A 14,404-nucleotide genomic window follows, 5' to 3' on the forward strand; every position below is an offset into this window, starting at 1 on the left:
TTGTTATTCATTTATTTATGTTGAAAGCTATTAACAAAAAAAAGAAGTGATGGATAATAATTTCGCATGTTTGTACTATATGTTAAATGTAAATAATTAATCAAATTGTGTGTGTTTATACTAATATTTTGCCATACAAATTTGTAATTGGAGAACGAAATATTGCATACTTTTAAGCCGATCATGCGAAGAACATAAAAAACAAGAAGGCATTAGTCCGACAAACTTACACCAACTAATATTTTGCAGCATATTTGTGCTGCGCCTTCTCAATTTTTTGTATTTTTTCTTGCTACTGCTGAATTATGTTCGCCTGGTATTTCACTTGATGCAACTGACATTTTACAAGGGATCTTCAATCTCGTCGTCAATTTGCAGCAGCCTAATTGTTGGGCACAATCATTTTAAAGCATACTTTTAGGATGCAAATTAACGCAAGTAATATTACATAAAAAATTTTTAAATGCATTTGTCTCAGCTATATCCTAAAGGAAGGATAAACTCTACCGATTGACATTTAATACTTGTAATTTTTCAGTTCCTTTGGATAAACTAAAAATATGTAAATTAATAAATTGAGGATAACTCAAGAATCATCGGAATGATCGGGTCCACATTTGGTAGAGTATAGGTCATCGCGAGTACGCTTCGATTGATTCAGGACTCGCGCAAATCAATAAGGAGCGAGATATACGCTTATTTCTGTATACATTTGATCTAGGATTTTGGTCCTTTTAAGTACAGCCATCAGTTTGTCATTATGCGAGAAATTCTTGTGTCAAAGGACACCACGATCGGCATTCAAATGACCGAAATACAGGACACTTTTTTAATCTTGGACAATTTTTATGTTGCGTGCAGCATACTTTTACCTCTATATCAGAATTTCGGCGATGCTATTTTAAATCATACTTTTGGGATGAGAATTATTGGTAGTATTGCTTCACATGAAATTGGAAATTGCAAACATTTATTTTGGCATACTTTTAGGAGGTATTATTTTTGGGATTCCACAACTAATATTTTGCAGCATACTTTTATTGAGCATTTTAAATTGTTACATTCCTGCTTGCTGCTGATTTTTGTTCGCCTGGTAGATCTTTTTAATACGTATCGCTTGATGGACAATTTACATTTTTAATATGTGTACAACAGGTAGAACGATAATTTATTGGTTGACCAAGGTCAGTCAAGAGGCTAATGATGTCCTTGATAAATGCCAAGCAATGCTTGTCGTCTGAATGTTGCCTTTAATTAGATTCTGTCACGACAATGAAGCATTGAAAAGAAACCAACAAAAGTTCCGCCAAACTTTCGCAGCCTTTTGCTATTTGCATTTGCATTTCTCTTTCATTTATTTTTTGTGCCCTCGTTGAGTTATGTTCCGCAGAGAGCAAAAATTATTGCAGTGCCCACCCCTCAGCGAAACAACTTGAAATAATTATTTTCATTTTGCAGTAAAACACAACTTGATTGTGAAACTTTGCGCATAAATAAAACAGCTAACAATGTGGTGTGATAAGACGGAGAGCACACCAAAAAGGTCATCAGAACACACAACTTTTCCCCTCGAGTCTGACAAAAGCTTTCCCGCTCGTTGTCATAGGCCTCTTACCTGACAGGATCCACAATTAAAGGCACATATATTATTTGTTCGCAACAATGACAAGCCTAATGTCTGCAAATCTAAGTCGAAACAAAAGGTAAAATTAAATGTCCTCAACACGAAGACAAAACACTCTTTAATTATGATTATTTATAATTATATAAATACGTCGCATTAAAGCATAGGGCACAAGTGTATTTTTGTAGTCTCCGCGATTGCTTTCAACGAATCCATTTACAAATTTTGTCACCCAGCGTCTGACAGCGAATGAAACAGCTCTTTGGCAGTTCATTTAGGCGAACCCAAAAGCGGAAGCTGATGCTCAGACCAACCAAAAAAGAAAAAAAAAAGCCAAAAGCATGCAAAAAAAAGGGACCGCGTAAAAGCAAAGTTGAAGCGTTGAATTCTTGTTATTTGACATCAGGAAGTTTTGAGGGGCGAAAGTCGATTAGATGATAAGATTTGCATGTGCGGCATGTCAAACGTATTAGCAGCTGAAATGAGACATGCACGCGCGCTACACACATGTACACACACACACACACGCACTCCCACACACTCAGAGTATTAGCAAATGTATCAGGTGCTTGACGCGGCAAGAATCAAAGTGACATTCAAGCACTGATAGCTTAATAAATGCCACACTGAACAGCACATTGAAATTGAGCACCAGAATTGCGAAACAGATTAACTATAATTTCTCGGGTTGATGCTAAACATTGCTAATACAACATTTAATAACTTTAAACGAATTTTTCTATATTGAAACTATACTCATATTAAGCTATTCTTACTCTACCTATTTTAAATAATTTTAATGTAAATTGCTTTAAAACTAAAGAAGTAAAATGTAATGTAATCTGATGAACTATAAATTCGCCCAACAATTTAAAAACTGTAAACTGCAACAAAATTTAAGTTTATATTATTGATTTTAAAACTCCTGCTCTCATAGCATAAACGAATTTTAAAAATATACGTTTTGCCTTAACAAATTTCTTAGCATTTTAAACACTTAAAAAAAAGAAGTATTTTTACCCATAATTTCTCTGACCAATTTTATGCATTTTAAATAAAAACCTTAATTTGAATTTCAATTGATCAAATTGATGAATTTCAATTGATGCAATTAATTCAGGATTTAAGAAATCAAAACATATTTGGATATCGAAATATAATAATATTCACTTTGCTGAATGAAATCACCATTTTGTCAAATTTAGCAATTGCATTATTATTAAAAATAAATAAATATCGATAAACTATAAATACGTTTGAAAGTATAAAAATATATTTTGTGTTGCATTTGGGATAACTACAGATTGAATTTTATTTTAAAAATCGAATTTCTCTACCACAAATACAACGACTTAAATTAATTATTTCTATGAAATGTATTTTTAAGCATGTGCTACAGATTACCAATAATTTCTGTATTCTAAATAAAAACCTTAATATCCTTAAAGCGAATATCGAGTATCGATGAAATACGTTGAGAAAGATTCATTTCGAGTGAATGTACAAAGTAAACGCATGTCACAACGTTTGACTGACTTTTCCACCTGGGGGCGTCAAACGTGGCGTATGCGCAATATTTGCATACGCAAATGTTTAAGCGTTTGCGCTGCTCTCTTTGCAATCTTCGACATACGATGTACGTTCAGCTCGGCTTATGGCAGCTTTTATGTATATAATTTACAAAGTTTAACTCGAAGTTTATTTGAACCGAGACCACATAAAGTTAAATTAATGCTTGGTCTGAGGCTGACATATAAACGCACACACACATACACACACACTGGGTTGTGATGCGTTTGGAAGCATTTCCTTGGTTGAGTTTTTTGTCGTTTTCAATTACACTTAAACTTTAAGTGTTTAGCTCTTGTTGCTATTGTTTCTCATTCATTCTTTTTTGTTCGCCAAAAATTATCAACTTTTCGTGAAGTGCTTCATAATTTTATTAAGCAACATTTTGCCTGCTGTCTGCTTGCTACTTGCTGCTGGGATTCTTGCCACATGTTGCAAATATTTCGTTGTGGTATTTAGCATGATGTGTTGCGGCTTTTGCGCTTTTCTTGCTGGCGAACAAAGACACAAAAAAAAAGAATAGGCCCACTTTTCACATCGTTCGCAAACGTGGCTGGCATTTAAATGGCGTATTACTTTATTCTTTCCATTCGGGTTTATTTTCTTCTTTCTCTCTTTTCTCTTTGTTGCGCACTTTTGGTGCAAAGTTTTGCATTTGGCTTCAGCTTCAGCTTCGACTTTGCTTTTTCGGGCTTTGAGCTTGTGCTTGAGCTGAGTTCATACACTGGTTAATTTAGTTTTCAGACGAGTTCAGAGTTGTTTTCTTGTCTGTGTCTGTGTCTCAGTAATTTATCAACAGACGTGCTAGTTTAGCTCTTTTTGCCGCTTTTGGTTATTTTCTGCGATCTTCGTGTATTTCTTTTTTCTCTGTTGCTACTGTCTTTACTGCTGCTTTGCTGCTAACTAGTTTTTAATTTGAGCAGCATTTGGCAAAGTTCTAATCCACTTAACTTGTCTCGGCTGAGAGCTAAGACCGTCACAACTGTAAGCTATTAGGTGCAAATCAATTTCAGCTCACTCTTCCACTCAACCACTCAAATTGTTTGTGGTTTTTGCGTTAATTTATGCCCTCCTTCGAAACGTTAAACCTGCCCAGAACAGAGCAGAACAGGGCTGAGCAAACGCATCAAGTTTGTCAGCTGTGGATTTGCACACAAATCTCACACAAATCACAAATTGAGCACTTGATTAAATGGTGAGCATTCGACTTAAATGGCCTCAGATCGTTATATGAGTGTGGCTGGCATTAATTATACTCACGCCACTATGCATTGATTGATTGATTGATTGACTGACCGAACGTTCTATGCCAGCAATTGCTCTAAACCTTTTGGGTCACATTCCATGCCAGAAATGCTGAAATTCCTGGCAGAATATTACCAAAAAAGTAAAAACACAACCTCCACAATTGCATGGTAAAATGCGCTTATTTATGCGCAAGCATATATTATTTCTTTGGTCCTGGGCTACGGCTTCGACATCGCAAACATTTACATTGTCGAACAGCGAGTAGCAGCAAACCTGTTTGCCCGCTGGTTGTGTTGACAACGTAACCAAAAGCGAGCATAACGAGCATAATAATAAAGCAAAATATCTGCTGCACCGTGAAATGCAATAAATGATAACAGTCCTCTGGGAATTCGCAATTGCCGTGCACCGAGACAAAGAGAGAGACGCAAAGTGGGGCAGAGGACAGGCATGAGAACCGAACTGAATATCAACTGTCGCCAGGCAAAACGAGGCTAGATACAAATCTATGCAGGTATAAAAACACAACGAGTGAACTATATATATACAGATATATGTACTATATGCTGGTGCATGTGCGACTCAAATATCTGCTATTATGCATAGCTTTGGGCAAGTATTTGACTATTTAGAGAATCGAGAAAAAAAGACCAAAATTATTTGCTGCAATCCGCATTGACAGCTATTTGAGCTATTTCGGTTTGAGATAAATAGCTTTCCAAATTGCAGGCCAATTGAATTTCATTTACGTATACAAATTAAGTGTTTTATTAAGTATTTTAAAGCTTTCTACATTTTCCAGACTATTCGCATGTTTAACTCATCAATTATTTAACTTTATGTTAGTGAAATCTTCTTGTGTTTTCTAGACTATTGGCTTAACTTCAGGATTGGTTTGGTTTGTTATTCACACATAATATCTGAAAGAAATATCAAAATGTAAATATTTGATTGCTTTTAATTGTTCATATAGAAATTCAATTTTCTTTAGCTCGCAAATATGAAATTAATTGCGAAACTAACTTATTAAGCACAAAATCAGTTGTGCATTGTAGTTTTCATGTTAAACGCGCTGAAAATTAATAGCGAAATTAAAGTTAGTTTCACTCCTTATTTTTACCTTTATTTGTTGATTATAACAATAATGATATTTCGACATATAATTGAGGTCCCTTTTTATAAAATAATACAAATTAAATTGAGATGTTTTGTCCAGAAAATTTTTAAGGCAAATATCTTAGCGAAGGTTTTATTTTAAGTAGTGTTTCTTTTAATTTCACAGCTCTATACGAAGTTATATCTCTTAATAATTGATGAACTTTTATTAAAAACCCTAAACAATAACACCTCGAAATACTTTCGCTCATTACTATTTTAAGTGAATAGAAAAATGTGCACAAAATTAAAATCTGAGAAAAATCTTTCACAGGAAAGCTGCCAATCAAGCTCTTTGCATAAATCAGTACATAAACTTTTTATAATCTGACCAGAAAAATTCGTCTGTTCCAAGTGAATGGATTACATATGCGCAAACAAAAGTTCCAAGCCTTGGTGTTAGACCTGTTGTTGAGCTTCTCTCTCAATAGTGTCGTCGTCGTCATCGACGTTGGCTGTGAACAAATAGCAAACAAATCGACAAACAATTTCAAGTGTTCAAATGCTAAACACAAAATGCTTAACTTGACCAATAAAAAGTAAATGGCTAACACGCAGACACACACATACATTCACATGCACACGCCACAAGCTGGCCGCAAGTTAAACACAAACACACACACATACACAGCAGAGTAGAAGCAATGGAAATGGCCTGAATGAATGGCAATGGCTTTCTGTTAAAAGCGGGTCGACAAAGGAATAAAAGGCGAAATCAGTCGCAAAGCAAAGCGGTAACAGCAATAGCAACAGCAACAGCAGCGTCAACAGCAGCCCTTGGGCCAACCGAGCTATTTGCATAGCACTTAAAATAGAAAGACACATTCGAAGTAAAGATAGCTAAAAGACGAAGAAAGAGAAGGAGACGAAGAAACAGCACAGAGAAAAAAATTCGAAAGCAAATTCGAAGGTAAAAAGGATGTGCAAATCTGCTGCAGAGGCAGATGCTGAGTGATAATTCGACATGAGAGGCTCGTGTAGAGACGTTGGTAATTGACATTGTTGGTCGGACAGGCCAGAGAAATGCTGTTTATCAGCAAATAGTCATCTCGTAGTAGTTAACGTCTGTCTCTTCGTCCCATCATCAGCAATGCAGCATGTGAAATGGCTTTTGCCAAAGGACGCCCTAATAACGTGCATGTCAACGCAGCAGCAGCAGCAGAAAAAGTGGCCAAGTGTGTGAGTGTGTGTGTGTGTTGCCACCGTTGACAATGACATTTGGCAGCCAAAGTGTTAGTCAGATCCGACAGACTGTTTGTCAATGTGGCAACAGCAGACTCGAGGCCCATATATCTCCAATTGAGAGAACGAGTGCGAATGCGCCACCTCAATTGTTGAACACACAATGAGCAGCAGCAAGAGCAGCACTGACCTAATTGCCCGAGGGACAATCCCAGCATCGGTAACGGCAACGGCAATGGCAACGGCATCAGCGCACACCTGACGTATGCGTAATTTGTCTACGCTGCATTGCATTCCCTTAGGTTGTAACGTAATGCTGTAATTTAACAGCTGTGACAACAAACTAATTAACTTTAACAACAATACTCTGAAATATCGAAACGTTGTCACGTTGTAAACCAAAGCCAAAGTTTTGCCTCACAACTCACTTGTCAAAAATTTAAATTTATGTCTTTAACTTTGGCACAGCTGTTGCACCCGAACATCATAAAGAGACATTGCACTAATACCAATATGCAATACGCAATTGGTTGGCCAGCTCAAGTGCAGGTTGAGCAAAGTGTCACGAGCTACTGTGATGCGCTTTGTATATCGCACTAAGATGCTAATGACGATGATGATGGTGTTAAGGAACACTGTCGCCTTAAGGCGCGGGACGCGGTAATTAGCGGTTTTGATGTTAGCCAGTGAGACACACGCACACACACACCAAAGGCGTAATAGCAATCAGCTTGTCATTTCACATGCACACAGACGTAGCAATCAGAAACATACACACAAACGGTGAATTGAATTTGCAATTTGTGCTTGCGGCGCTTAAAGAAGCTCATGTCATTTTCGCTGGCAATTAAACAATTAACTAGAAACATTTATTTATGCAGCTAAATTGGGCATGGCGATTTAACTATTTCTGTTCTTTCTTTTCGCGCACATTATTCACTCAGTTACAAATGTGCAAAACAATGCTGGAAAAAAAACGAACGAAATTGTTTTGTTGCTCTTTTCTGTTGCGTACTTTTAAGCGCGCTTATTTATTTGCACGTTACGCATACGACGCGTGTGTCAGTGTGAGTTAGAGTTGCCGATGCATGTGTGTTTGTGTGTGTGCGCAATGAAAACAACGCGTGCTGTGTGCTGTGGCCATGCTGTATATTATTTTGTCTGCACACATTTGCTTTTGGGTTTCTTCCTCTTTGCGCTTTCTTTTTATTTGTTTCATTTTGCGTAAAATACGCGTCACGCCTTGATCTACGACGTACGAATGTCGTGCAGCTGCAGCAAGAGGGGAGGAAGATGGGAATTGTGTGTAGTGGTTGCTGTGCAATATCTGCATTTTATACTTGCTGCTGCTTTTTACTCTTTCGTCAGCTTCCGTTCGTCGTCGTCGTCGTCGTCGCCGTTGCTCTTGCTGTTGCCGTTGTCGTTGTCGTCGGCGGCGGCATCCGCCGTCATCATTGCTGCCATTTTGTGCGCACTGACCCGCTTTTTGCGCTTTTTCCCATTACATTTGGTTTGCTATTTCGTTTTATTTTGTTTGTCTTTGCTTTCCCTTCCTCGCAACCATTTTTATTTCTCGTTTTTTTTTCGCCCGCTTGCTTACTTATTTATAGTATAACTGTTTCATTGTTGGCTCGCGGGCATGAACTATCTGCCTGGTGTGTCTGTCTGTCTATCTGTCTATGTGTGTGTGTTGCTGGCCAATGTTTGTACTGGGTGCACGAAATCAGTTGTGCCATGTAGTTTTCATGTTAAACGCGCTCAAAATTAATGGTCACACATAGATGCACTCACACAACACACACACACACTCTCTCTCTCTCGCACACACATCGTAGTTTGAAATAGAAATGAACGTTATCGTTACAAATGTGCTTTCCGCTGCCTGTCAGCATGGCTACAATTCGCGGCCGCATCCTGGCGCGTCCTTGCCCGTTGCCGCTGCTGCTGCTGCTGTTGCTCGTTGATTTTGATGTTGTCCCGCTCTGAACTTTGAACTGTGAACTCGTTCCCTTCTCTTTGCTCTCTCTCTGCTCTTCTGTGTACATGCATTTAATATTTGCCTGCAGCTAAATCAAATTGTTTTTCTGCTTCATTTTTATTTTTTTTCTGTGTGCGCTCTCAGTTTCTGTTGCTGTTTCTGTTTGGGGAGTCGCATAAAAAATTGAAGATAAATGTCGGTAAATGTAATTTTTAAAAGCTCTAATATCCAGCGTCCATTTTGTGCACCACACTTGTTATTCCGGCGCTGTGGCCTTAGAGTTTTGATTGAATGTGGTGCTAATGTGCGCAGCACAACAGAGCACTGAAACAATATTTTCAACTAACTGGCAATTAAATATAATCTCTCTTATCATCACAGTGTGGTCGCTCCCTTCACGTTTGAATCAATTTCAATTTTTCTTGAAACTTCACATATCATTTTGTGTGTTCCCCTCTTGAGTTGTTATATGTTGTCTGTGGTATGTTGGTCGTTGTGTGTGCAAGTTGGCAGATGGCAGAGGTTCTTAGCAGCGTCCATCATGGCATTAATATTTAAAAGTCAGCTTTGCAACTTGTTTGACAGGCTGTCAGAGCATGTTTACCAGCAAAGGGTTGCAATGTTATCCAACTGACGTCAACATTTAAAGCATGTGCTGGCAGAGTGCTCATACTTCGCTTCAAAGCGAATCCAACAGACAGTTCTTAAAATTAGAAATCGAAAGAAAACAAATCAAAAAGAAAACACGAGCTGGTGTCAAGTTATATTTGATGACTTTAAAGCATGTTCGAAAAAAAAGGGAAGACAAGAACACATTCAATATACAATATGGAACACGTTTCGGCTATTTGCGAGACCGCAGACAATGGCAAATGAAGCGCACATTTTAAAGGCTGTCGCAGTCCTTTAGCTCCGCTTTTTTGCTTGTTGGTTGTTGGGGACTGCACACGTGAGTGGCGCCAATATCCAGAGCAGCAACAGCAACAAACATTAAGAACATCAGCGACAAGGACGACAAGAATCTCGCTTCATATTTTGATATTTGGATATTTTGCATAAATATGAGAAATACGTTTCTCTCCTTTGTCAGCAATTTTAAATTAATTTTATTTTTTTACATGCCAACCGAGAAGCTTCGGCTACGACTAGAGGCAAACACCGCAAACATCGTCGCAGCCGCCAAAATCAGCTCTCGCTCCCTCTCCCTCTCTCTGCCGCTCTGTTAGTGGAGCCTGGGGTCCCGTCAGTTAGACATCAACTCAGGGGCTGCCCCGACTCCGTTACTTTTTGTGCCCAAATAAAGCAAAAAGGCAAAAGAAAAAAATAAACATACAGAAAATCAACGAAGAGGGAAAACCGCAATCTAGACATGGTCGGGCTTTTATACACACAATGTTTGATGTGACTTGTGATTTTTTGCTCTTTATGCAGATGGATTTGCCTTGGCACAACACACACACAACACATATGCAAAAAGTTGAAGCAGTGAAAAACCACACACACACACACACACACACACACATAAACATATACATAGACATTCTAAATCACAATCTTCTTGCATGAAGCATATGAAAATTGCGTTTTTGCGTAATAAAAAGTCGAGTTTATCTGCGCTGCGTTCGCTCAGAAAACTGATTTACTTTGCAATTTTATGACTTTATTAAGAATTATGCGCTGTTTTGTATATATTTACAATACACACATTCACACACACACACATATGTGCACACACAGACAGACTGCGAGAGTCAGCAGGAAGTTAAAGTAGCAGGAAACTCAACTTTGTACACACATAAGCCAAATGCAAGCCAAGTTTCTGCAATATACACAAAGCACAACTGCTGTCTGAATTAGTATGTGCACTCTGTGTGTGGGTGTGTGTGTGTATATGCTTACTGAGAGTCACTTGACCTCTAGTAAATGACATGAAAATCCTTTGATAGAGTTGCACACATTCATTCATATCAAGTCAAGCCCTGGACACAAGTTATGAGTGCATATTTTTATGCAACACAATTCGACTCGTTCCTACCAAGGGCAAAAGACATGAAGGTAGGGGTGGAGGTGTGGAAGGGGAGGAACTAGATAGCAGATGTACCTCAAAAGCTTGCTGAAAATGCATATTACTGCAGGAGAGGAAAACTCGTATTTGTTTGCCAGATTTAAATACAAGCCAAGGCAAGGCAAAACTCAGGCGCACTCGACTTGCCATTGTGTCTAGCCAGAGGAGTCGGAAACAAGTGCGAAAGCTGTAGTTAAATGTGCTCGACTGTGGAATACCCGTTAGCCATTTTGAATAAATCCAAAACATTGCAAAGGTTTATTATATGTAGCCAAAATATACCTACAAATATACCGAATATAGCAGCAAAAGAAACGGCATGCATACCATATATAAATATACAGTATTATTATAAATAATAACAAATAAGCGTACCTACAAATACTAAAACATTCGAAAAATACCATATTATTATTATTGGTACAATTTTAAAAATACATATACGAAATAAATACTAAAATGCTATATCTATAGCAAATATATCAACGAATGCAAAATATACATAACTATAGCAGATCTACCAACAAAATATATTACATAGTTTTTAAATCAAAGTATATATAAAGAACAAAATACCAAAGAATACAATTAAAACTGAACCGCATGTTACGGTTTCCATAAAAATTATGTTTTGAATTTTAAACTTTTTTATGTGATTGAAACTACATTTTTAGTTAAGGTACTTATCTACAGATTAAAATGTCTTCGTAGTCTTAGCGTTGATGCTGATCAAGAATACTTATTCTTTATAGGATCGGAGATTTCTCCTCAAGCCTGTTACTTATATTTGTTGGCACAAAGTTATAATACCCATCTACTCTATGGCTAACGGGTATAAAGATCGAGATGAAAGAAGAGAAAGAGAGTGAAAGAGAGAGCGAGAGAGAAAGAGGGGACGAATGCAAGTGCGAAAGCTGACAAATGATAATGTTGTGCGATATGTTTGGCATGTTAGTTGCCGGATAATGTGTTCTATTTATGTATGTTTTTATGGCCATGCATTGCGTAAATCAGCATTAGAAGTGTCACCAACTGCAATCCTTTGACCAGATTGCCTTGGCATTCCCCCATTTCATTTTGCGAAGCAGCAGCTGTCCTTTTATCCTTGCCAACTACTCAACTCAACTCAACCCTTTCTCTCTTGCTCACCTGGATTTGTCAGCTGCGTAATGGACTTTTATCGGTAAAGACCCATCTATGAGAGCGTCTTTTTTGTGTGTCTGTGTATGTGTATTGTGAAATTTAATTAATTTGATAGAAAAGTCACATAAATTCGCTGGGTTGTTGTGCTATTAATTGTGAAGGGATGGATGTCTGGACACGACACGCACTCGAACAACCTTAACTTGACCAGCAACCACAACCTCTTCAACAGGTATAACAGCAGCAACAACAAATAAAAGTCGATGTCTTCTTTTATGTTCGTATATGTATTGTATATTTGTATATAATCTCAATGTAATCTCAATCTCATTGTGTTCTTTACACAGCACAAAGCACAGCGCTTACAATTTGGCATTGACATGGATGGCAACGACACCATCGTCAGCATTGCTGGCAATGTTGATGTTGGCACGTCCATCGGAGCCAACGACAATGGTCTTACCAGTGCAGCTGGAGCCGCTTTTCAGGCCGGAAATGACATCGCAGTAGCTACCAGCGGGCAAGCCTGTTTGCAGAGAGCTGTTCAGATCGTAGTTATCGTTGTTGAAGGCAACAAAACCGCGGCTGCCACGGCTGAAGGAGATCTGGTTGCTGCCGTTGTCCCACCAGTTGGAGACCTGATCATCGCCGACGGCATTACGGAAGGCAACCATGTTGTAGATCTGGCGCCAACGGTGCTCGCACACCCATCCACCGCTGCAAGACAAGTCGCTGTTGAAGACGGGGGAGGCAATGTTGTGGCCATCGGTGGTTGGTGGTCCCTGGTCGGTGTCATCGAAGGCAAAGGAGGACATCACACGGGGTGTGCCGAAGGGATGGGCCAACATGAAAGCGGAAGCCATCTTGTACTGCTTGGCCACCTTGTAGGTGAGCACATCAGCGCCGCCAGCACCATGTCCACGCTGGTTGTCGTGGTTGTCCACAAAGATCAGAGAGCGATCGGAAGCAGCGAAGCCCCAGGCGGTGCCCCAGTTGGTCAGATAACGCAGCTGATCCTTGCCGCGGAACACCTTGCCAATGGAATCGGAGTGACGGAACTCAGTGACGGCGCCCATGCCCGTGTACTCGGACTTGCTGATGGACTCACCGCCCAAATCGATGACCTCCTGGAAGATGTAGGGCTTGGCACCCGAGCTGAAACCGTGAGCAGTGTTCAAGTTGTTCAGACGACCGTAGATGACAGCCAAATCTCCGGGCCACATGTGCTTGGCGGCATCCACACGGAAACCAGCAACACCCAAATTAGTCAAATGGTTAAGGAAATCAACGATCTTGTCCTGCACCCAAGAGTTGCCCTGGTTCAAATCGCGGAGACCAACGAGCTCACAGTTGCGGACATTGGTGGGGTCATTGTAGTTGGTGATGGCACAGGTGGGGTTGAAGTCCAGGGAGGAGAATGGCACACCGGGGAAGCTCTTGGAGCTGGGATCAGCAGTGCTGCCGCCAGTACCGTAGCTGTTGCCATCGGCAGACATGTGATTGAAGACGACATCCACATAGATGCGCACACCCACGGCATTGCAACGGCTAACCATGCTGGCGAACTGCGCCTCGTTACCGGAGCGAGTGGTCAGCTTGTAGGAGATGGGCTGGTAACGCTCCCACCAGGGGCGGGCACCGATCACGGCATTCTCGTTGACGGGCGACACCTACAAGCGAGTAGCCCAATTAAAAGGCATCTGTGTGGCTGAGAAGTGTTGAACTCTTGAACTTACCTGCACGCCAGCATAGCCATAGGGACCCAGGAAATTCTCGCATTCGGCAGCAATGTCATCCCATTTCCACTCGAACAGATGCACCATACCGTTGCGTCCACTGGCATAGTTGGTGGCGAACTGGGCATTGGCCAGTGCCAAAAAGGCAATACAGATGAGACCCTTGGTCAGAAACATTTTTGTGTTGTGTTCGATTGAGACTACAATTTCACACTGAACTCAAACTGCAACCAAGTAGACCTTTTATAACGAAAAACAATATGATTGGGAATGAAAACTACTTGGTCGGAAGGTATACGAAATGATTTGTGATGCAAATTCTTAGCTTATCACAAATATCAATGATTGATTGTGCGCGGGGTGTGGAGAGGGTGGGGGGCCAACAGCACACTCCTTCTCATACAGTGGGGTCTAACACACAGATTAGATACGGATACTGTGGAAGTCGAAGTCGTGTGCTCCCCGTTTTGCTTATCAGCAAAATATATAGAAAAAAAACATTGGTCTGTTGATTTTTTTGTTGACGACCCGGCTGACTCGTTAAGAACTTTCGATTAACACAAGTGGGCAATAAAAGGTCCACACTGATTATGACTAGCTCGTCATCGTCATCGCCATCACCGACGTGCATTACGGCTCTGTGGTGGTCTGCGTCCATTGCAAATCATAGCATACAAATCAGCGGACATGTCAGAGTGTTTGTT

At 39.8% G+C, this 14,404-nt stretch overlaps 2 protein-coding genes across 2 annotated transcripts in view; both read right to left on the reverse strand.

Annotated features, from left to right (window-relative positions):
• LOC117571750 (odorant receptor 42a-like) overlaps nucleotides 1-14,404 on the reverse strand; it is a 40,069-nt gene that overhangs the window by 6,956 nt on the left and 18,709 nt on the right. The gene's annotated exons all lie outside the window — the stretch shown is intronic.
• Nucleotides 12,233-13,929, reverse strand: LOC117571068 (alpha-amylase A). The gene is made up of 2 exons (XM_034253038.2): nucleotides 13,701-13,929; nucleotides 12,233-13,634 (listed from the first exon to the last, which is right to left on the reverse strand). Exons 1-2 carry the CDS (start codon nucleotides 13,875-13,877, stop codon nucleotides 12,327-12,329), a joined length of 1,485 nt encoding a protein of 494 aa, XP_034108929.1. The 5' UTR covers nucleotides 13,878-13,929; the 3' UTR covers nucleotides 12,233-12,326.

This window comes from Drosophila albomicans, chromosome 3 (genome assembly GCF_009650485.2).
Source record: "Drosophila albomicans strain 15112-1751.03 chromosome 3, ASM965048v2, whole genome shotgun sequence".
Classification (NCBI taxonomy): Eukaryota; Metazoa; Arthropoda; class Insecta; order Diptera; family Drosophilidae; genus Drosophila; species Drosophila albomicans.

What these genes read in the sequence shown, in the direction of transcription:
- LOC117571068 (XM_034253038.2), bottom strand. Translation starts at nt 13,877, where the DNA reads ATGTTTCTGACCAAGGGTCTCATCTGTATTGCCTTTTTGGCACTGGCC. An exon ending in ATGGCTATGCTGGCGTGCAG is followed by an intron (nt 13,635 to 13,700) that starts GTAAGTTCAAGA and finishes ACTCGCTTGTAG; the next exon opens with GTGTCGCCCGTCAACGAGAA.